We start from the raw sequence: 23,303 nt of genomic DNA, 5'->3' as shown, positions 1-23,303 counted from the left end.
CTCGTTTTCATGGGGGGATAAGAGGGACAGCAACCAACAGTCTTTTGTCCTTTTTAATGTTCCACTCTAGTCCGTCTGCTGTCAACGGCCCGTCCCTGCTGGGGACGACATGACACCTGCTGTGGGGGGTCAGCCCTTTGCTCTGGTTCATGTCTCTCTCCTGTCTGGTCATTCGCACAGTCACAGGTGCTCAGGTTGCAAACGCTCGGCTACCCCTGTACAGTACGGGACCATACTGCAGTAGCTCACAAGCCTACACACAACGCACATTCTGATCATTCTAGTGCCTGTTTTACAAAACACCCCGCTCAGCCCGACTGGTCCCAGCTTGGCACCTGGCAGCGTGAAGCTGAGACATGGGCACCGTGGCATGAGCTGGCACCTGGGCTGCCAGCATCACTCTCCCAATGCCCAAAGGGGCAGAAGGGGGGTCTCCGGCACTCCCTAATAAGCCTCAGGGTCTCCCTTTTCTTTACAAGGCATCAGGATGCAGAGCTAGGCTCCGGCCTAATAGTCTGGAATTGGTCTTTTTGGCTCGCTGCACCCATATTAGCAGGGAGTGGCCCGTTAAAACCTTAAATCTTCTCTTATACGGATAAGACTTAAGTTGTTGAATAGCCCAAACAATGGCCTAGCATTTCCTCTCACCGCCAGCACAATCCTGTTCAATGGGGTCAGTTATTTACCCAGGAAGATAATGGGGGCCCCTTGTCCCCTGCCCCAGCCTGCATTAGTATGTGCCTAGCTCAATGTTACACGCCTCAGGGCGCAGCTGAAATCAGGGCTGGCTAAAACTGGCTCTTTGGACAACGCCTCTTTTATGTCCTTTAAGCCTTTCTCCCAGGCCTGGTCCATACCAGCCAGGCTGGCTTCCCCTTTTTGGTAAGGTCTGTTATGGGGGCCACGATACCCCTTTACAAACCTCCAGTGATAGCTGGCCAGAGCAATAAAAGATTGGACCTGCTGCTTGGTTCGTAGGGCTGGCCAATTCTGAATGGGTTCTACTTAGAAAGAATCAGGATGAACAAACCCACTGCCCAAACTGTGTTCCCAATAAGTTACCTAAGAGGGCCCCATCTTGCATTGGGACACCTTGACAGTGAGGCTGGCTTCTCCAACCCTCTGCAGTACAATTCCCACCTGGCTCAGGTGGTCTTGCCAAGAGTCACTCAAAATAGCCAAGTGTGACGAAGTGGGACTGTTCTTAATGTTTCCTCTGAATATTGGGGGGTGCCTCAGTTTCCCCTGTGCAGTTCTTAAGTATCTAGGGGGTGGGGTAAGGGTGTATGATCACTGCAGAGCCCTGGAGGGCAGGTGTGTGCAGGGCACAGCTCACACAGCTTCCACCTTCCTGGGTCTGACCTCGGAGCATTCAGCATCCTCTGCCCCTCCGTGCGCTTCCACCAGCCAGTCCGCTCAGGCGGGGTCCTGGGGAAGCCAGAGGGTCCTGCCCCCCAACTCCAGATGTGACTCTCAGCCAGCCAGGAAAACAGAAGGTTTATTAGACGACAGGAACATGGTCTAAAAGAGAGCTTGTAGGTGCGGAGAACAGGACCCCTCAGCTGGGTCCATTTTGGGGGGCAGTGAGCCAGACAACCACGTCTGCACTTCACTACTCGTCCCCAGCCAGCCCCAAACTGAAACTCCCTCCAGCCCCTCCTCCTCTGGGCTTTGTCCCTGTCCCGGGCCAGGAGGTCACTGGATTCCTTTGTTCTCCAACCCTTTAGCTCTCACCTTGCAGGGGGGAAGGGCCCAGGCCATCAGTGGCCAGGAGACAGGGTGTCGCCATTCTCTGTGTCCAGACCCCTGCACACACCTGCCCTCTAGGGCTCTGCAATGATCATACACCCTTATCCCACCTCCTAGGTACTTAAGAACTGCCTAGGGGAAACTGAGGCACCCCCACAATATTCAGAGGAAACATTAAGAACAGTCCCACTTCGTCATACCAAGGCATCTCCACAGGCTTTGGTAAAGGTCTGTAAGCCCTGCAGCACCTCATTGACAGGCCTCTGAAAGGGAGCCCAAAAGGCAGAACCTTACAGAGGCCAGATTCCCCTGGGAACACTGACTTTCCCTGGGCATCAGCATCTGCAGGAATTTGCCAGTATCCTTGAGTCAAATCTAGAGCACTTATGAATTTTGCACCCACCCTTATGGATCCAGTCAGCCCCTAGCTAGGGTGTCACGGAGTCCCTGGGAGATGCTCTGGAACGGCTCCCTACGAAGCCAGTCAGGACTCTGGGGAAGTCTCCTCTCTGGGAGCAGCCTGTCTTCAGGACACACAGCTCACACGGCTTCCCCCTTCCTGGGTCTGACCTCGGAGCATTCAGCATCCTCTGCCCCTCCGTGCGCTTCCCCCAGTGAGTCCGCCCAGGCAGGGTCCTGGGGGAGCCAGAGGGTCCTGCCCCCCAACTCCGCAGTCAGACGTGACTCTCAGCCAGCCAGTAAAACAGAAGGTTTATTAGATGACAGGAACATGGTCTAACACAGAGTTTGTAGGTGCAGAGAACAGGACCCCTCAGCCGGGTCCATTTTGAGGGGCAGGGAGCCAAACAACCCCGTTTGCACTTCACTCCATGTCCCCAGCCAGCCCCAAACTGAAAACTACCTCCAGCCCCTCCTCCTCTGGGCTTTGTCCCTTTCCCGGCCCAGGAGGGCACCTGATTCCTTTGTTCTCCAATCCTTTAGCTCTCACCTTGCAGGGCGAAGGGCCCAGGCCATCAGTGGCCAGGAGACAGAGTGTCACCATTTATGTACCCTGGCCCTTTGCTCTGCAACAATTACATCCCCTTATCCCACCACCTAGAGACTTAAGAAATGCCTAGGGGAAACTGAGGCACCCCTACATTATTCAGAGGAAACATTAAGAACAGTCCGACTTCGTCACATAGGGTGTTGGGTAAGGGTCAAGTTGGGTGATGGCATTGACCCTTCTAAAGTCCAGAGTAAATCTCATGGTTTTATCCCTCTTGGCTACCATTATAACAGGAGACACTCCTGGGCTTTTTGACTCAGTATTCACCCCATCCCTAGCACGCTCTCCCCCTCATCCTGACTGTGGCTGTATTTCTCCTGTAGCAGGACGTGCTCTGCTAGGAATGCCCATTTTTGTTCGTTGTACCTGGCAGGTTGGAAAGTACCTGCCTGTGGTCTTCCAAGGGGGCCAACATCTAAACCCTCCCAGATACCTGTGCTTTCTAGAGGCGTCTCTTCCTTCCTCTCCCTTGCCAGATCAATTAAAGGAGCGGAAAATGGTCCTTCATCAGCCCAGCAAATCATATTCACCCCCATCTCTCAGTTTTGGGAAGCTTTCAATCTATTGCTATGTGCTGTTTGCACAGCTCTCCTGCCATGGGGTGTCATTGCATCGTAAGTGACCTAATTCATTCACTCTCTCTGTCACCTCGAAAGGGCCCCCCCAACAATCTCGCACCGTGTTCTTCTTCACTGGGATCAACGCTAGCCCCAAGTCACTATATGACAAGACCTTTCTCTACCACGCCCGTCAAACTGAGCTGTCTGGGGCACCTGACTCTTGTCAAGGCTCTGAGGCACTAAGTCTAGCATAACCTTTCAATTCTCTTTAACAGGAGTGACAGACCCCCCCAGGCTGTCCTGTCTTCCCTGTCCCGCCCTCCAAAGAGGCTCGGATCAAATCTAGGGGTCCCCTCATTTGTCTCCCATAAAGAAGATTAAAAAGGGCAAGCCCTGAGACCCTGGGGCACACTCCTGTATGTGAATAACAAATAAGGGACCAACACATCCCGTTATTCCCCTGCTGGGTAACACACATTCTCAGCATAGACGTCAATGTCCCACTGAATCTTTCTGCCAGCCCGTCGGTCTCTGGATGATGGGGAGGGGGCGGAGGGCAGCCTTTATGTGTCTCACTCCACACAGCTCCCATCACTTTCTGAAAACTACAGACATGAAATCTGAACCATGGTCTGACAAGATTTCCCTGGGAAACCCTACTCTGCTAAAATGGTGATGAGGGCAGTAGCCACGGTTTCAGCTTCTGGGGTAGACGAAGCTGTGGTTTCGGGGTGCCTCATGGCAGAACCCACCACAACCAGTAGATATGCCTTCCCATTTCTGGAAGGTCTGGGTAGGGGTCCCACAATGTCCGCAGACACTCTGGCAACACCTCGTTAATGATGGGCAGAGGCTGCAAAGGTGCCCCTTTAACCTCTGATGCTTCTGACATAAGACACGACTCTTGCCATCATATCTTACTGCCTCACACATGTGAGGCCAATAGCAATTCTGTCGGAGCCTCTCTCTGCCCCAAGTGTCCGGCAAAGGGACAGTCGTGACCCATCTGAAGCACCTCTGCCCTGTGCTTATTGGGCACAGACACCTGTTTGCCAACTTCAGCAGGGCACCTCTTTTCCCTTGTGGAAGCCTCCCTGGACAACTAACCACCTGCTAGGAAAAAGGGACCCTTTCCTTCCCTGGCTGGGGTGTGATTCCTCTCCTGGGCCAGGGAAGGATCAGCCTGTTGAGCCACCATAATGGCCTTTGGAGGCTCCCTGAAGTTAAGAGCAAAGCAATGGTGTCTTCCAACCCCTCTGTGGCACACCCAGGCTACGGTCCAGGCTAGTGAGTAACTGTGTTGCCCCTGCTCTCGGAACTGGGGTGCCCTGTCCACCGCTTTGCTGCTGTAGCTTCCAGTCCTGGGCTGCTCACAAACAGCCTCCAGCATGTAAGTCACTCCCCACTTGGACTGTGTGCTGCAGCCAGCCACCCCTTGGCGTTTACCAGCCGGGTTTGTACTGCAGGGTGACCCCAACACATCCCCAGGCCTGGATTCCACCCAGAAATGTGTGTGCTGGACTGCCCAGCCCTCTCTTGGAAAGGACAAGCTTATACAAAGTCTCTCTTTTTATTAATAGAAATGACAATGCACAAATCCTAGGGCTGCCAAACCCCAGACTTGTCCTGGAGCCTCAGGGAGTTAAAGATGAATCTTTAATTAAAGAGTAGGTCATGTGATGAAATTTCCAGGAATATGTCCAAACCAAATTGGCAACCCTACCAAATCCTGTTATTCTAAATGGACTTTGCCATACACTTCAGTTCAAACACACTGGATTAGCTAAGACAATAAAACAAGTTTATTATCTACAGAGCGGGTGATTTTAAGTGAATGAATCATACAAGTCAGAAATAGTTACAAGAAAAATAAAGATAAAGCACAGCTAAGGACTAACTCAACAAACTAGGTTAAATTCAAAGCCAAGGTTTTCTCACCACATGCTCTCAACAGTCTTGCTGGCCAAACTTTTTAGGCCAGGAGCCCTTTCCCAGCTGAATGGCTGCTTTCTTTTTCCCTTCGGGTGCAGTGAATCAGTGGGCAGAGAGAGAGCAGGGGGGTACACTACCTTGTCTGCCCCTGTTTTTATAGTCCTTTCCCCCCTCTGAGAAGCATTTCCAGCTGGGAACGAGGTAACAGGCAGGCTGTGTGGATGGGAACTCCAGACTGTATCTTTGCTAAGATGTAGATTTTTCGCCCCTGCCCCCTTTCCTGCCAAAGAATGGCCAGGTAGCAGGTAAGGGCCCATTGGCCTTGTTTATACCTGGTTGAGGCATCACCTGGCCCTTTGTCTCTGAGGAACTGGTTTGGCTGCTCCCCAGCCTTGGAACATGTGTTAGGCCATGTCTACCCTTGCACTTTCATCATTAAAACTTTTGTTGCTTATGGGTGTGAACGACAAAAGTTTTACTGACGAAAAGCACCGGTGTGGACAGCGCTGTGTCGGTGGAAGCTGAGCTCCCATCGATGGAGCTACCAGCCCTCGTCGGGGGTGGTGTTATTTTGTCTCTGGGAGAGCTCTCTCCCATTGACCGCGCACCTTACAATGGAGCGGCTGCACTGGGTAAGGCGTGCAGTGTAGTAACAGCAGACAGTGGAATCTTCCCATATTTGACCAGGAAATTAGGAGTTTTCGAGTGATACCTCCCAGGGCATCCCTTGTACAAAGCTTATTACAACAGTGGACACACCCCTGTCACCAGGGCCAGCTCTAGGCACCAGCAAACCAAGCACGTGCTTGGGATGGCACTTTTCAAGGGGCGGCATTCCGGCCCTTTTTTTTTTTGCTTCGGTGACACTCTGCTTGGGGCAGCAAAACACCTAGAGCTGGCCCTGCCTGTCACACCCCTTACTCCTGGCTGACAAAGGACTGAGGGCGTGTCCCCCCCCTGCAGCCCTCCCTGCAGTCCACAGACAAGCCAGGCGAGGCAGAGCTGTGCTCTTCCTGGCTGTGAGTTACAATATGTCTGCTTGGGCAGGGCTAGAACCTCCCACCCTCGTCAAGCCTCAGCGGGGAGCAGATCCGAATGCCCATAGCACAATCTCCTTTACAACTCTCACACTGCAGCTGGAGCTTGGCCAAAGGTCCAGTTCCTGGGGACTCAGCCACAATCGGTTTACATACATTCTTACCAGGAGTCCTGTCTTCCTCCCTTACCCAGCTCTCCTTGACCACAGTGACGTGGGACATGGGGTCCCTCCAGCCTGGGCAGGGTAGGCCATTGACCATGGTGTTCTAATAAATTCTGCACCACCCTCCACAGGCTCGGTCCTAATCCAGCTCGCCAGGGTCCCTGCTGCTCACCGCTGCTGCTGGGGCACCGGGAGTGGGGCTTGCTGTGGCAGGTGGGGCGTGGATCATGCAGTTACCTTGTTTTGGCAGGTTGGTTTTAGATGACTGGGAGGTCCACAGGGATGTCAGACTGCCTGCCTGCCTTCCCTTTTGCTCTGGGCTCTAAACCCTGGGCTCCCTTGGGGTTTTTATCGAAGTTGGGGATAGGTTTATTTCCAGTCCCCCCTTAAGCTGCGTGATGGGGATTTCCCTTCCCTGGGGTAACCCCTCCCCCACCTCTCATGGACCCTTGATTCAACATATTCATCCACAATTTTTGCAGCCTCTAAAATCGTGGCTGGTTTTGGTCCCAGATGGCCACCTTTACCTCATCTGTGACACCTTAACAATTGATCTGGGGCCATCCGATCAAAGATTTTCTGTCATCACCTTCAGCCCCACTCCCATTGTCCATTTTCTCATGAAATTACACATTTTATGTGCATATTCCACGTGAGTGACACTGTCAAACAGTCTGAGGTTTCTCCACTTCAGCCGACGGGGCTCAGGGGTGATCTTACACCTTTTCAATGTGTTTGCTTTACATTTCTGGTACACATACATCACCCTCCTCCATCTCATAAAAGACTTGTCTGGCTTCCCCAGCTCCCTGGTTCAGAGGAGAGGCGGCTGTTTATCTGCTGGGATATTGTGCATCCCACGTAGTCTCCCAAAGGCAGACAGGAACCCTTTTATGCATCTGTTTGGGTATCAGTTGGGCAGGCTTGTACCCCGCCCGTGTGTCATGGTGGGGCCGCTCTCCAGGTGAGGACGAGCTTCTATCAGCCTCCTGTGTGCCGTCTGCTCAGCGTCTTCATTCGCTTTACCCGCTGCTGTTTGTTCCATCTCCTTGGTGGCTTCAGTCTCTGACCCGCAGTTCTGCCAGCAGTCACTGGGGCTCGCTTTCTCCCTGGGCTCCCAGGTGCTGCAATCGGCCTGTTCCCCTGTGGTGGTTCCTCTGTGGCATGTGGGTCTTCTCCTCCCCTGGGCATCAGGAGCGAAGCTCTCAGCTCCGGAACTGGGACTTTCTTTGGATAGGATATGCCCCTCTGCAGACTTGGCTAGCTAGGGGCTTTTCTCATAAGACCAGCAGAGCCTGTGGCTCACTCATTGTGTCTGTTCTTTAACCTCCAAAACTCTCACTGTTGAGTTTAAATTTTAACAGCGCTGGGGTTCTGGTCTATGAGCTTAATTGACCTCCAGTATATGAATCCTGTCAAGCTGCCTGCAGGGACCCCAAGCGTGGGTACCAACCTCAGGGCAGGCTGGTAGGAACCAGGGCACAAAGCCCAGGCTGGTGGGGAGTTCTGTACCTAGACTGCACCAGCCCATTATCTAATGTGAACCCCTCAGGCGCTGTGACAGCCTGAACATGGAGCCACGGACAGTCCCCTTGGGTGCTCCGATCTGTCTCACCACCCAGGGGAGCCTGCCTGTGTGGTAGATGGGCCCTTATGCCAAGGATCACAGCAATACTCAGGCAACTCCCAGTCCCAAAGGACCAGTAATTTAGCCTAGGGCAAATGCACCTCAGATCTCTCACCAAAGACAGAGCTTGTAGTTTATTATAGGACTGGCTATCTAAAGATTTATTAATAGGAAAAGGAAATCAGAGAGTTATTTTCAAGGTTAAAGCAGGTAAACATAGATACACAAATGAGTTATAATCTTAAATTCAAAAGGTAATAGAATTTCTATAATCCACAAGCCGTATTTGTCCTTTAGAGCTAATCCCAGTTAAGAAGCTGGGTATCCCTTGCTTATGGCTAGAAACCTTGCCTCCCAGAGTCCAAGCAGCACAGAGATCCAGTTCCTTCTTGTTATGGTTTTTAACCCCTCCTGCCACACGCCCTGACCTGGGCAATCAGCTAATGGAAGGAATCCACTTGCATGACTCGTCTTCACGGGGGCAGGGGGAGGGCAGAACAACACATGGCTGTTGTCCTCTTTATCGTCCCACAACAGTCCATCTGGTGTCAATGGCCCGTCCCTGCTGGGCAGGATGCGACACTTGCGGTTGGGGGTCAGCCCTTCGCACTGGTTAGTCTCTCCTGTCTGGTGATTTACACAGTCGCAGGGGCTCACCATGCACCCACTCAAATATTCCCTGACGACATGGGAGCCAGCTGCTAGAAGTGAGATTAATGCTGCAACCACTCACCAGCGATCCATAATCTGAACCCCAAACACATCCTTATCGCTCTCATACCTGCTTTAACACCACTAACCCACAGCTGAGCCGGACTGATCCCAGCAATGTTGTTTGTCCGTGTTCAGTGAGGCATGAGGACCTTGGCATGAGCTGGTCCCTGGTGGGACAGTATTACAGGGGGTCCTGTGGTCTTCCAAGGGGGGGGGTGTTCCGTGCTCTCCCATGGGGTGGGGGGTTCCGTGCGCTCCCACAGGGGTAGGGGGTTCTGGGCTGTCCCACGGAGGTGGAGGTTTTCATGCTTTCCCGGGGTGAGGGTGCAACCCTGCTAACGAGGCCTGTCCCTCTCCCAGACCAGGTTGGCCTTCCAGACTTCAACGCAGGTGCCATGGAGAACTGGGGACTGGTGACGTACCGGGAGAACTCGCTGCTCTATGATCCTCTCTTCTCTTCCATCGGCAACAAGGAGAGGGTGGTGACAGTGATCGCTCATGAGCTTGCCCACCAGGTACCCAGTGTATCCTGCTCTGCCTCCCTGCCAGCCCTCAGCTGGGTGTAGAGATACTGAAGGGCTGGAACTAGTCCAGGATTCCCTGGGCTCGGGGGCTCCCTGGCTGTGTATGTGTGTGTGTGTGGGGGGCTTCTGCCCTGGGGCTCCCTGGCTATGTGTGTGCATGTGGGGGGCTCTGTCCCTGGGCTCGGGGCTCCCTGGATGTATGTGTTGGGGGCTCTGTCCCTGGGCTCGGGGGCTTCCTCGCTGTGTCTGTCGGGGGGCTCTGTGCTGGGGCTCCCTGGGCTCGGGGGCTCCCTGGCTGTGTGTGTGTCGGGGGGCTCTGTCCCTGGGCTCGGGGCTCCCTGGCTGTGTGTGTGTCAGGGGGGCTCTGTCCCTGGGCTCGGGGCTCCCTGGCTATGTGTGTGTCGGGGGGCTCTGTCCCTGGGCTCGGGGGCTCCCTGGCTGTGTGTGTGTCGGGGGGCTCTGTCCCTGGGCTCGGGGGCTCCCTGGCTGTGTGTGTGTGTGTGTGGGGGGGCTCTGTCCCTGGGCTCGGGGCTCCCTGGCTGTGTGTGTGTGTGGGGGGGGGGGGCTCTGTCCCTGGGCTCGGGGCTCCCTGGCTGTGTGTGTGTGTCGGGGGGCTCTGTCCCTGGGCTCGGGGCTCCCTGGCTATGTGTGTGTCAGGGGGGCTCTGTCCCTGGGCTCGGGGCTCCCTGGCTGTGTGTGTGTGTGGGGGGGCTCTGTCCCTGGGCTCGGGGCTCCCTGGCTGTGTGTGTGTGTGTGGGGGGGCTCTGTCCCTGGGCTCGGGGCTCCCTGGCTGTGTGTGTGTGTGTGGGGGGGCTCTGTCCCTGGGCTCGGGGCTCCCTGGCTGTGTGTGTGTGTGTGGGGGGGGCTCTGTCCCTGGGCTCGGGGCTCCCTGGCTGTGTGTGTGTGTGTGTGGGGGCTCTGTCCCTGGGCTCGGGGCTCCCTGGCTGTGTGTGTGTGTGTGGGGGGGCTCTGTCCCTGGGCTCGGGGCTCCCTGGCTGTGTGTGTGTGTCGGGGGGCTCTGTCCCTGGGCTCGGGGCTCCCTGGCTGTGTGTGTGTCGGGGGGCTCTGTCCCTGGGCTCGGGGCTCCCTGGCTGTGTGTGTGTCAGGGGGGCTCTGTCCCTGGGCTCGGGGCTCCCTGGCTATGTGTGTGTCGGGGGGCTCTGTCCCTGGGCTCGGGGGCTCCCTGGCTGTGTGTGTGTCGGGGGGCTCTGTCCCTGGGCTCGGGGGCTCCCTGGCTGTGTGTGTGTGTGTGTGGGGGGGCTCTGTCCCTGGGCTCGGGGCTCCCTGGCTGTGTGTGTGTGTCGGGGGGCTCTGTCCCTGGGCTCGGGGCTCCCTGGCTATGTGTGTGTCAGGGGGGCTCTGTCCCTGGGCTCGGGGCTCCCTGGCTGTGTGTGTGTGTGGGGGGGCTCTGTCCCTGGGCTCGGGGCTCCCTGGCTGTGTGTGTGTGTGTGGGGGGGCTCTGTCCCTGGGCTCGGGGCTCCCTGGCTGTGTGTGTGTGTGTGGGGGGGCTCTGTCCCTGGGCTCGGGGCTCCCTGGCTGTGTGTGTGTGTGGGGGGGCTCTGTCCCTGGGCTCGGGGCTCCCTGGCTGTGTGTGTGTGTCGGGGGGCTCTGTCCCTGGGCTCGGGGCTCCCTGGCTGTGTGTGTGTGTGGGGGGGCTCTGTCCCTGGGCTCGGGGCTCCCTGGCTGTGTGTGTGTGTGTCGGGGGGCTCTGTCCCTGGGCTCGGGGCTCCCTGGCTGTGTGTGTGTGGGGGGGCTCTGTCCCTGGGCTCGGGGCTCCCTGGCTGTGTGTGTGTGGGGGGGCTCTGTCCCTGGGCTCGGGGCTCCCTGGCTGTGTGTGTGTCGGGGGGCTCTGTCCCTGGGCTCGGGGCTCCCTGGCTGTGTGTGTGTCAGGGGGGCTCTGTCCCTGGGCTCGGGGCTCGCTGGCTGTGTGTGTGTGTGGGGGGGCTCTGTCCCTGGGCTCGGGGCTCCCTGGCTATGTGTGTGTGTCAGGGGGGCTCTGTCCCTGGGCTCGGGGCTCCCTGGCTGTGTGTGTGTGTCAGGGGGGCTCTGTCCCTGGGCTCGGGGCTCCCTGGCTGTGTGTGTGTGTGTGTGGGGGGGCTCTGTCCCTGGGCTCGGGGGCTCCCTGGCTGTGTGTGTGTGTGTGGGGGGGCTCTGTCCCTGGGCTCGGGGCTCCCTGGCTATGTGTGTGTCGGGGGGCTCTGTCCCTGGGCTCGGGGCTCCCTGGCTGTGTGTGTGTGTGGGGGGGCTCTGTCCCTGGGCTCGGGGGCTCCCTGGCTGTGTGTGTGTGTGGGGGGGCTCTGTCCCTGGGCTCGGGGCTCCCTGGCTGTGTGTGTGTGGGGGGGGGCTCTGTCCCTGGGCTCGGGGGCTCCCTGGCTGTGTGTGTGTGGAGGGGGGGCTCTGTCCCTGGGCTCGGGGGCTCCCTGGCTGTGTGTGTGTGGGGGGGGGCTCTGTCCCTGGGCTCGGGGGCTCCCTGGCTGTGTGTGTGTGTGGGGGGCTCTGTCCCTGGGCTCGGGGCTCCCTGGCTGTGTGTGTGTGTGGGGGGGCTCTGTCCCTGGGCTCGGGGCTCCCTGGCTGTGTGTGTGTGTGGGGGGGCTCTGTCCCTGGGCTCGGGGCTCCCTGGCTGTGTGTGTGTGTGTGGGGGGGCTCTGTCCCTGGGCTCGGGGCTCCCTGGCTGTGTGTGTGTGTGTGGGGGGGCTCTGTCCCTGGGCTCGGGGCTCCCTGGCTGTGTGTGTGTGTGGGGGGGCTCTGTCCCTGGGCTCGGGGCTCCCTGGCTGTGTGTGTGTGTGGGGGGGCTCTGTCCCTGGGCTCGGGGGCTCCCTGGCTGTGTGTGTGTGTGGGGGGGGGCTCTGTCCCTGGGCTCGGGGCTCCCTGGCTGTGTGTGTGTGTGTGTGTGGGGGGGCTCTGTCCCTGGGCTCGGGGCTCCCTGGCTGTGTGTGTGTGTGTGTGGGGGCTCTGTCCCTGGGCTCGGGGCTCCCTGGCTGTGTGTGTGTGTGGGGGGGGGCTCTGTCCCTGGGCTCGGGGCTCCCTGGCTGTGTGTGTGTGTGGGGGGGCTCTGTCCCTGGGCTCGGGGCTCCCTGGCTGTGTGTGTGTGTGGGGGGGCTCTGTCCCTGGGCTCGGGGGCTCCCTGGCTGTGTGTGTGTGGGGGGGGCTCTGTCCCTGGGCTCGGGGCTCCCTGGCTGTGTGTGTGTGTGTGGGGGGGCTCTGTCCCTGGGCTCGGGGCTCCCTGGCTGTGTGTGTGTCGGGGGGCTCTGTCCCTGGGGTCGGGGGCTTCCTTGCTGTGTCTGTCGGGGGGCTCTGTGCTGGGGCTCCCTGGGCTCGGGGGCTCCCTGGCTGTGTGTGTGTCGGGGGGCTCTGTCCCTGGGCTCGGGGCTCCCTGGCTGTGTGTGTGTGTGGGGGGGGGCTCTGTCCCTGGGCTCGGGGCTCCCTGGCTGTGTGTGTGTGTGTGGGGGGGCTCTGTCCTGGGGCTCCCTGGCTGTGTGTGTGTGGGGGGGGGGGCTCTGTCCCTGGGCTCGGGGCTCCCTGGCTGTGTGTGTGTGGGTGGGGGGGCTCTGTCCCTGGGCTCGGGGCTCCCTGGCTGTGTGTGTGTGTGTGGGGGGGCTCTGTCCCTGGGCTCGGGGCTCCCTGGCTGTGTGTGTGTGTGTGGGGGGGGGCTCTGTCCCTGGGCTCGGGGCTCCCTGGCTGTGTGTGTGTGTGTGGGGGGGCTCTGTCCCTGGGCTCGGGGCTCCCTGGCTGTGTGTGTGTGTGTGTGGGGGGGCTCTGTCCCTGGGCTCGGGGCTCCCTGGCTGTGTGTGTGTGTGTGGGGGGGCTCTGTCCCTGGGCTCGGGGCTCCCTGGCTGTGTGTGTGTGTGGGGGGGCTCTGTCCCTGGGCTCGGGGGCTCCCTGGCTATGTGTGTGTGTGGGGGGGCTCTGTCCCTGGGCTCGGGGGCTCCCTGGCTGTGTGTGTGTGTGGGGGGCTCTGTCCCTGGGCTCGGGGCTCCCTGGCTGTGTGTGTGTCAGGGGGGCTCTGTCCCTGGGCTTGGGGCTCCCTGGCTGTGTGTGGGTTGGGGGGCTCTGTCCTGGGGCTCCCTGGCTGTGTGTGTGTGTGTGGGGGGGCTCTGTCCCTGGGCTCGGGGCTCCCTGGCTGTGTGTGGGTTGGGGGGCTCTGTCCTGGGGCTCCCTGGCTGTGTGTGTGTCAGGGGGGCTCTGTCCCTGGGCTCGGGGCTCCCTGGCTGTGTGTGTGTCAGGGGGGCTCTGTCCCTGGGCTTGGGGCTCCCTGGCTGTGTGTGGGTTGGGGGGCTCTGTCCTGGGGCTCCCTGGCTGACCCTCCCCTTCTCACTCTCTCCTCAGTGGTTCGGGAACCTGGTGACCCTGCGCTGGTGGAACGACCTGTGGCTGAACGAGGGCTTTGCCTCCTACGTGGAGTACCTGGGGGCGGACTCTGCTGAGCCTTCCTGGCACATTGTGAGTAGCCCCAGGAGGGGTGGTGCTACCTAGCGGGCTGCAGCGGCAGGAGCTGGCCTTCCCTTGTCACTCCCACGGCCCCTTGGGCCACTGGTGGGCTCGCTGAGGTGGCAGGCTTCGGCCCAAGCAGGATCACCTGGCCGGAAGGAGCTGTGTGCTCCAGGGAGGGGCCCTGCTCTCTGCTTGGCTGCAGCCTTTCCGGGCGCTGGGACCCGGTGATGGAGGCCAGTGGGTCTCGGTCGTCCCTCCAGAGGGGCAGCCTGGCGCTGCCGGCAGCAGTGAGCGAGAGCTGCTTGCCGGGGCAGGGCCCACCCAGCTCCTGGTGCTGCTGGGCAGGGAGGAGGCAGCCCCCTCCGCAGGCCCATCCTGCAGGGGGTGAGAACGCCGAGCCCTAGGCTGGGCTCAGCCAGGCTGGGGGCAGGAAGGGAAGAGACGGCGCCGTGTCTGGGCTGGTAGCAGTCCCCACACGCCCACGGAGGGGCTGCCCCGGCACCGCCCCGGGCAGGCTGTAAGCTGCTGCCTTTGCAGAAAGACCTGATCGTGCAGAATGCCATGTACCGGGTGATGAAGGTCGACGCGCTGGCCTCCTCGCACCCGCTCTCCTTCCTGGAGAGCGAGATCAACACGCCAGCGCAGATCAGCGAGATCTTTGACGCCATCGCCTACAGCAAGGTGAGGGACCCGCTGGGACTGCCCAGGGCCCGGGTTGGGGGCAGCCCCTCCTGGGAAGCGAGCCGGCTGGGCTGTGCTGCCCTCTCGCGGCTCCTGGACCCTCGCTCAGCGCCTCTCTCTGATCTTCCTGCAGGGGGCGTCGGTGCTGCGGATGCTCTCGGAGTTCCTCACCGAGAACAGCTTCAAGAAGGGGCTGCAGGTGAGGCCCTGGCCGGACCCGCCTCGCCAGGGGCAGGGGCTGCGTGCCCAGCAGAGGGCTCAGCCGGACGCTGCCTGCATGGCCCCTGCTCCGAGGCAGGCGTCAGCCTGGGCTCCCTTGGGAGGGTGCTCTGCCGAAGGGGGAACCTGCCAAGCCCCCCCAAACTCTGGCGGTGCTCACCGGACCCGCGGGCAGTCTGTCCAGGAGGCAGAGCCACGGGGGAGGCGCTGGAGGGGCAGAGGAGCGGGCAGGGCCTGAGGGCAAAGGATGGTGCTGGGGGTGTGCCCACGCACACATGCAATGCCCTGCTCAGCGTGAGTTACATGCCTGCTCTGTGCCAGTACCGAGGCTGCAGGCTGGGGCAGCCCCTGGCTACAAAGCCTGGCAATTCACTCAAGTGGCAGGCTTTGGCTTGCAGGTCCCTGGTCCAGTCGAGCGTTGGCCAGCATGGCAGCCATCATGCCCATGGTGGCCGGGCCTGGGGAAGGGCCCAGCCTGCGTACTCGCTCCCACTGTCTCAGTGCAGCACCCGGTGGCATGGCCCTGCGATGCCCACTCCTGCCCAGACACCCTGCAGGGGAAGAGTGTGGGTGAGCAGTAGGGAGGGCACTGCTGCTGGGAGCCATGGGCCTCTGCCTTTGAGAGCCATGCCCAGAAAGTCTGGGACTTTGCTCAATGCAATGCCTCTGCCTTCGCCTGGCAGCAGGCACGCAGGATGTACTCTTGGGGAGGCGGCTCCCCTGCTGAGCCCCGACTCAGGGATCCCCATCTCATCCCGAGCGAATAAGAACTTAAGAAGAACATAAGAGCGGCCAGACTGGGTCAGACCAAAGGTCCAGTCAGCCCAGCGTCCTGTCTGCCGATAGTGGCCAATGGCAGGTGCCCCAGAGGAAGTGAACAGAACAGGGAATCATCAAGTGATCCTTCCCCTGTCGCTCATTCCCAGCTTCTGGCAAACAGAGGCTAGGGACACCACCCCTGCCCGTCCCGGCTAATAGTCATTGATGGACCTGTCCTCCATGAACTTATCTAGCTCTTTTTTGAACCCTGTTATAGTCTTGGCCTTCACAGCATCCTCTGGCAAGGAGTTCCTCAGGTTGACTGTGCGCTGTGTGAAGAAATACTTCCTTTGGTTTGTTTTAAACTTGCTGCCTGTTAATTCCATTTGGTGACCCCTAGTTCTTGTGTTATGAGAAGGAGTAAATAACATTTCCTTGTTTACTTTCTCCACATCAGTCATGATTTTATAGACCTCTGTCATATGCCCCCTTAATCGTCTCTTTTCCAAGCTGAAAAGTTCCCATCTTATTAATCTCTTGTCATACGGCAGCTGTTCCACACTCCTAATAATTTTTGTTGCCCTTTTCTGAACCTTTTCCAATTCCAATATAGGTTTTTGAGATGGGGCGACCAGATCTGCATGCAAGATGTGGGCGTACCACGGATTTATGTAGAAGCAACATGATATTTTCTCTCTCATTATCTATCCCTTTCTTAATGATTCCCAACATTCTGTTTGCTTTTTTGATGGCCGCTGCACATCGAGTGGATGTTTTCAGAGAACTATCCACACTGACTCCAAGGTCTCTTTCTTGAGTGGTCACAGCTAATTCAGACCCCATCATTTTATACGTATAGTCGGGATGATGTTTTCTGGTGTGCATTGCTTTGCATTTATCAGCATTGAATTTCATCCGCCATTTTGTTGCCCAATCACTCAATTTTGGCAGTTTTTGTAGCTCTTCACAGGCTGCCTGGGACATAACTATCTTGAGTAGTTTTGTATCATCTGCAAATTTTGCTATCTTGCTGTTTACCCCTTTTTCCAGATCATTTATGAACATGTTGAATAGGACTGGCCCCAGAACAGACCCCTGGGGGACACCAGTATTTACCTCTCTCCACTCTGAAAACTGACCATTTATACCTATCCTTTGTTTCCTATCTTTTAACCAGTTACCAATCCATGAGAGGACCTTCCCTCTTATCCCATGACTTCCTGCTTTGCTTAAGAGCCTTTGTTCAGGGACCTTGTCAAAGGCTTTCTGAAAATCTAAGTACACTATATCCACTGGATCCCCCTGGTCCATGTGCTTGTTGACCCCCCTCAAAGAATTCCAGTAGATCGGTGAGGCAGGATTTCCCTTTACAAAAACCATGTTGACTCTTCCCCAACAAGTTACTGTGACGATGTGACTCAGCAGGGAGGGGGAGTGTTGACCTGGGAATATGCCCTGGGGATGGGAGACCTGAGAGCCTGTCACCTGAGCCAGGAGGGGGAGGGGGAGGGGGAGGTAACACCTCTGCCGGGGAATCTGGACAGAGGATGCAGCAGGGAACCTGCTGGGTGGGTTTAGTTTCAGTTCGGGGCTGGGTGGAAGAATGCAGGAAACCCCAGGGCTGGGGTCTAAGCTCCCTGCTCCCCCAGAAGGACTTGACTGAGGGGTCCTGGGTGCACCCACAAGCTTTGTTTTGGACTGTGTTCCTATTGTCCAATAAACCTTCTGTTTTACTGTCTGGCTGAGAGTCTCAGTGAATCCCAGGAAGAGGGGTGCAGGGCCTGGACTCCCCCACACTCCGTGACAACTGGTGGCAGCGGTGGGATGTACTGCACCCCGTGAACGGCGCTTCCTGCAGTAAGTGACTGGGGAACAGTAAAACGAAGGGGGATTGACGGAGACCAGGCGTGCTGAAGATTCAGAGAGAGACAGTTTCAGGGGGCAGTTAACCCCTGGGAGTGTGTGACCAGAGAGAAGGACTTTCGCAGTAAAGGGTCCCCCGGGGAATTGCAGCGAGCTGTCCCAGGGGCGGAGGAGTCTGCCGCTCGACCCTGGCAAAGAGGTGGTGACCTCAAGAAGGACTGGCACACTAGGGGTTTTTCCTGGAAACCGTGGAAAGCTGCCCGGCCTGCGAGTGGCCAGCAGGGAGATGTACGCTAAACGCCTGAAGAGCGACCTGGTGGAGCTGTGCAGGCAGAGGGGGCTGGTGCATCGGGAGGTCCACCAAGGAACAGCTGATTGCCCAGTTGGAGGAGAGGGATCGCTTGGATGACCTGATCCCTGCCCCTGAGGGAAGCCGCCCGGTGGACGTAGCATGGGCCCTGGGGCCTGACCGGGCTGGGAGGGGTCAGACAGCTGCCGAGGACACCCCGAGACCCTTCCTACCTAGGTCTGGGGGAGGGGTTGGGGGAAGCCTGGCGAATACCGAGGGCACCCTGACCCCGGCAGCCAGCAGGGGATCCTCCCGGCGGAGCTCCCCATCCCTGGAGCAGATGCGGCTGGAATGGGAGAGGGAGATGAAAATGAGGGAGCTGGAGGATCATGAAAAACAACGTCAACATGAGCAGGAGGAGAAGGAGCGGGAACAGTCAGGAGAAGGAGAGGCAACGTAGGCATGAGCAGGAGGAGAAGGAGAGGGAATGTCAGGAGAAGGAGAGGGAGCGTCAGGAGAAGGAGAAAAAAAGACAGCATGAACTGGAGCTGGCCAGGCTGAGGAGCAGTGGGGCCCCGGCTGCGGTGTGTGAGGGGGGACCCAAGACTGCAAGGAGCTTTGATAAGTGCTTCCTGGCCCAGCGGAAGGAGGGGGAGGACATAGATAGCTTCCTGACGGCCTTTGAGAATGCCTGCGAGATGCACAGGGTTGACCCTGCAGACAGGCTCCAGTTTCTCACCCCCTTACTGGACCCCAAAGCCGTGGAGGTGTACAGCCGAATGACAGGGCTGGAGGCAGGGGACTATGAACTGTTCAAACAGGCCCTGCTCCGTGAGTTTGGGCTGACCCCCGAGATGTACCGGAGAAGGTTCCGGAGTCAGCGTAAAACGCCTGAGGTCACCTACCTACAACTGGTCAACCGGATGCAGGGGTATGCCCGCAAGTGGACAGCTGGGGCCCGAGCTAAAGAGGACCTGCTTGACCTAATCGTACTGGAGCAACTGTATGAACAGTGCCCTTCCGACCTGAGGCTGTGGCTGGTGGACAAAAAGCTGGAGAACCCCCAGCACGCAGGGCAGCTGGCCGACGAGTTTGTGAACAGTCGGTCAGCGGGTAGCCGGGAGGAGTCCCAAAAGAACAGGCCCCCCCCGATGCAGAGAGAGAGTCACCAGGGGGCCTCCCAGCGGGGAAATAGGGAGAACCCCCTCCCAAGGGGAATGCCTGGCGTCGGGCCCCTCCGACCCGCTCGAGGGGACCAACGTGACCTGAGCTGCTATCACTGTGGCCAGAGAGGCCACGTACGGACCCAGTGCCCCGGGCTCAGGGACAGACTGAGCAGACCCAACCTACCCAGGGTTAACTGGGTAGGGACCCAGCTGGACGAGGGGCAGACGGCCCAGGCAAGGGGGGCTGCCAGTCTACCACCTGCTCCGGAGGGAAGAGTACCCCAGGCCAGCTCCGCCAGAGGGCTGGATGCTCTGGACTCAGGGTGCTTGGTTTACAGGGTGGGCGCGGGGCTGTCCCTCTGGAGAGAGTGCCTTGTTCCCCTGGAGGTGGATGGGAGGAAGGTCAATGGATACTGGGATACGGGCGCGGAGGTGACGCTGGCCCGGCCCGAGGTGGTGGCCCCAGATCGGGTGGTGCCCGATACCTACCTGACCCTGACATGGGTGGGCAGACCCCATTTAAGGTGCCCGTGGCAAGGGTACACCTGAAATGGGGGGCCAAGGAGGGCCCCAAGGATGTGGGGATACACCACCATTTGCCCACTGAAGTTTTGATGGGGGGAGACCTAGAGGACTGGCCAAGCAAGCCCCAGACCGCCCTGGTTGTGACCCGTAGCCAAAGCCGGTGAGGGGCACTGCTCCCTGACCTCGGGGAGGGTACCGCACCGGAGGCGCAGGACCCTACCCTGGTGGGGAGGGAGTGCCGAGGGGCACGGCTCAGAGAGGCGGAGGCCTCAGACCTGGCCACTGAGGGGGAACCGGGCCCCATCCCTTCCCCAGCCGCTGAGTTCCAGGCCGAGTTGAGGAAAGTTCCCTCCTTGCGGAAGCTCAGGGACCTGGCTGACCTCAGTGTGGTACGGACCATGAGGAGAGGCTGCCAGGAGAGGTTCCTGTGGGAGAAGGGGTTCCTGTACCGAGAATGGGCTCCCCCAGGGGAAGTGGAGTCCTGTGGGATCAGGAGGCAGCTGGTGGTCCCCCAGAAGTATTGCCACAAGCTCCTGTACCTGGCTCATGACATCCCCCTCGCAGGGCACCAGGGAATCCGGTGCACCCGGCAGAGGTTGCTACAGAACTTTTACTGGCCTGGGGTCTTTACCACGGTCCGGCAGTATTGCCGATCCTGTGACCCCTGTCAGAGGGTGGGGAAGGCCCGGGACAAGGGGAAAGCGGCTTTGAGACCTTTGCCCATCATAGAGGAGCCTTTCCAGAAAGTGGCCATGGACATCGTGGGGCCTCTCAGCAAGACGACCCGGTCGGGGAAGAAATACATTCTGGTGGTGGTGGATTTTGCCACCCGCTACCCCGAGGCAGTGCCCTTAGCTTCCATTGAAGCAGACACCGTGGCAGATGCGCTCCTGACCATTTTCAGCCGAGTGGGGTTCCCCAAGGAAGTCTTGACAGACCAAGGATCCAACTTCATGTTGTGCTCTGGTGCTTGTGGGAGAAATGTGGGGTCCGGCACAACTAGGCCTCAGCGTATCACCCCCAGTCCAATGGGCTGGTGGAGAGGTTTAACAGGACGCTAAAGATGATGCTGAAAACCTTTGTGAACCAGCACCCGCAGGATTGGGACAAGTACTTACCTCACCTGCTGTTCGCGTACAGGGAGGTGCCCCAGGAGTCTACCGGATTTTCGCCTTTCGAACTGTTATATGGAAGGAGGGTGAGGGGCCCCCTGGACCTGATGAGAGACGAGTGGGAGGGGAAGGCCACTCCCGATGGAGAGTCAGTGGTGGAGTATGTCCTGATCTTCCGAGAGAGACTGGCTGAACTCATGGGCCTGGCCAGGGAGAATCTGGCCAGAGCCCAGAAGAAGCAGAAGGTCTGGTATGACCGCACGGTGCGGGCCCGTGCCTTCGCCACCGGGGATCCGGTGATGGTTCTCATCCCCGTGAGAAAGAACAAACTACAGGCCGCCTGGGAGGGCCCTTTCAAGGTTGTCAAGCAGCTCAATGAGGTAAACTATGTGGCGGAGCTGTCGAACCGGGCGCACCACCGCCGGGTGTACCATGTGAATATGATGAAGCCATATTATGCCAGGGGGAATGTGGTGTTGGCCGTGTGTGGACAGTGGGAGGAGCAGGGAGATGACCCTTTAGTAGATCTATTCCCTGGGACCAGAGCTGGTTCCCCCCTGGAAACAATTCCCCTCGCGGATCAGCTAACCCCTGCCCAGCAAGCTGAGGTCAGGGGGGTGCTGCATCCGTACCGACAGCTGTTTTCCAACCAGCCTGGACGCACTAATCTGACTGTCCACTGGGTGCAGACCGGGTCGCACCCACCGATAAGATGCTCCCCGTTCCGAGTCACAGGGAAAACTGCTCAGGACCTGGAAAGAGAGGTCCGGGACATGCTGGCTTTGGGGGTGATCCAGCCATCTGCCAGCCCTTGGGCCTCGCCGGTGGTGCTGGTCCCCAAAAAGGATGGGTCGGTCCGGTTCTGTGTGGACTATCGGAAGCTCAATGCCATCACAGTATCTGATGCCTACCCCATGCCCAGGCCTGACGAGCTCCTAGACAAGCTGGGAGGAGCTCGGTACCTTACCACCATGGACCTTACAAAGGGCTACTGGCAAGTGCCACTGGATGCAGATGCCCGGCTGAAATCGGCCTTTATCACCCCTCTGGGGCTCTATGAGTTCCTGACCCTGCCTTTCGGCCTCAAGGGAGCGCCGGCCACCTTCCAGCGCCTGGTGGATCAGCTACTGAGGGGGATGGAGAGTTTTGCCGTGGCGTATATTGATGACATCTGTGTCTTTAGCCAGACCTGGGAGGACCACGTGTCCCAGGTTAGACAAGTGCTGGACCGAGTCCAGGGGGCTGGGCTGACTGTTAAAGCGGAGAAGTGCAAGGTGGGGATGGCGGAAGTATCTTACCTGGGCCATCGGGTGGGGAGCGGCCGCCTAAAGCCAGAACCAGCCAAGGTGGAGGTGATCAGAGACTGGCCTGCTCCCCACACCAAAAAGCAGGTCCAAGCCTTTATTGGGATGGCAGGATACTACCGAAGATTTGTGCCCACTTTAGCGCCATAGCCACCCCCATCACTGAGCTATGCAAGAAGGGGAAGCCAGACAAGGTGGTCTGGACCGAGCAGTGCCAGGAGGCTTTCCGGGCGCTGAAGGAGGCTCTGGTCAGTGGCCCAGTTCGGGCAAACCCAGACTTTGACAAGCCCTTTGTGGTGTTCACCGACGCCTCAGACACGGGACTGGGGGCGGTGTTAATGCAGGAGAGGGGGAAAAGGGGGAGAGACACCCCATCGTGTACCTGAGCAAGAAGTTGCTACCCCGGGAGCAACACTACGCGGCCATCGAGAAGGAGTGCCTGGCCATGGTGTGGGCCCTCAAGAAACTAGAGCCCTATCTCTTCGGGCGAGACTTCACCATGTACACCAACCACTCTCCCCTGGCCTGGCTGCACCAGATGAAAGGAGCCAACGCCAAGCTCCTGAGATGGAGCCTGCTCCTGCGGGATTACGACATGGACGTGGTCCACGTGTAGGGAAGTGCCAACCTGATAGCGGACGCGCTGTCCCGGAGAGGGGGCCCCGAACTTCCCCAGGTCACTGGTCACAGTGACCCCGCTCAGTTCAGTCTCCAAGGGGGGAGAGATGTGAGGATGTGACGCAGCAGGGAGGGGGGAGTGTTGACCTGGGAATGTGCCCTGGGGATGGGAGACCTGAGAGCCTGTCACCTGAGCCAGGTGCGGGAGGGGGAGGTAACACCTCTGCCCAGGAATGTGGACAGAGGCTGCAGCAGGGAGCCTGCTGGGGGGGGTTAGTTTTTCAGTTTGGGGCTGGGTGGAGGAATGCAGGGAACCCCAGGGCTGGGGTCTAAGATCCCTGCTCCCCCAGAAGGACTTGACTGAGGGGTCCTGGTTGTACCCACAAGCTCTGTTTTGGACTGTGTTCCTGTCGTCCAATAAACCTTCTGTTTTACTGGCTGGCTGAGAGTCTCAGTGAATCCCGGGAAGAGGGGTGCAGGGCCTGGACTCCCCCACACTCCGTGACAGTTACATTCATCAATGTGTCTGACAATTTTGTTCTTTACTAGAGTTTCAACCAGTTTGCCCGGTACTGAGGTCAGGCTTACTGGCCTGTAATTGCCGGGGTCACCTCTGGAGCCCTTTTTAAAAATTGGTGTCACATGAGCTCTCCTCCAGTCATGTGGTGCAGAAGCTGATTTACATGATGGGTTAAAGACGACAGTTAGTAGTCCTGCAATTTCACCCTTGAGTTCCTTCAGAACTCTTGGGTGAATCCCACCTGACCAACCTTCCCTTTCCCTGTGTTTTCACAGTCCTACCTCCAAGCCTTCAGCTACGGAAACACGGTCTACGACGATCTGTGGGATCATCTGCAAAAGGTGCGAAGCTCCTCCCGCCAGCTGGAGGAGCATGACCAGGGGCTGGGGCCGGGGTTCTGTTGCATGCCCCTTAGTGGCACTTTCCTGTAGGAAGCCCGTTACTGTCAGGGACAGGGGGGCTGGGGCCCACCCAGCCGTGATGCAACTGAAATTAAGGTC

General features: G+C 58.7%; 1 protein-coding gene across 1 annotated transcript in view; it reads left to right on the top strand.

The window, feature by feature from the left end:
- ANPEP (alanyl aminopeptidase, membrane) overlaps nucleotides 1-23,303 on the top strand; it is a 42,519-nt gene that overhangs the window by 10,991 nt on the left and 8,225 nt on the right. Inside the window, exons 6-10 of the mRNA XM_077828182.1 lie at nucleotides 9,153-9,307; nucleotides 13,643-13,756; nucleotides 14,285-14,428; nucleotides 14,562-14,627; nucleotides 23,079-23,144. Of these exons, the coding sequence (XP_077684308.1) occupies nucleotides 9,153-9,307; nucleotides 13,643-13,756; nucleotides 14,285-14,428; nucleotides 14,562-14,627; nucleotides 23,079-23,144 (545 nt within the window). The remainder of the gene's footprint in view (nucleotides 1-9,152; nucleotides 9,308-13,642; nucleotides 13,757-14,284; nucleotides 14,429-14,561; nucleotides 14,628-23,078; nucleotides 23,145-23,303) is intronic.

Source organism: Eretmochelys imbricata, chromosome 10, assembly GCF_965152235.1.
Source record: "Eretmochelys imbricata isolate rEreImb1 chromosome 10, rEreImb1.hap1, whole genome shotgun sequence".
In the NCBI taxonomy this organism is placed as follows: domain Eukaryota; kingdom Metazoa; phylum Chordata; order Testudines; family Cheloniidae; genus Eretmochelys; species Eretmochelys imbricata.
This window is presented reverse-complemented; position numbering and strand designations above follow the sequence as displayed.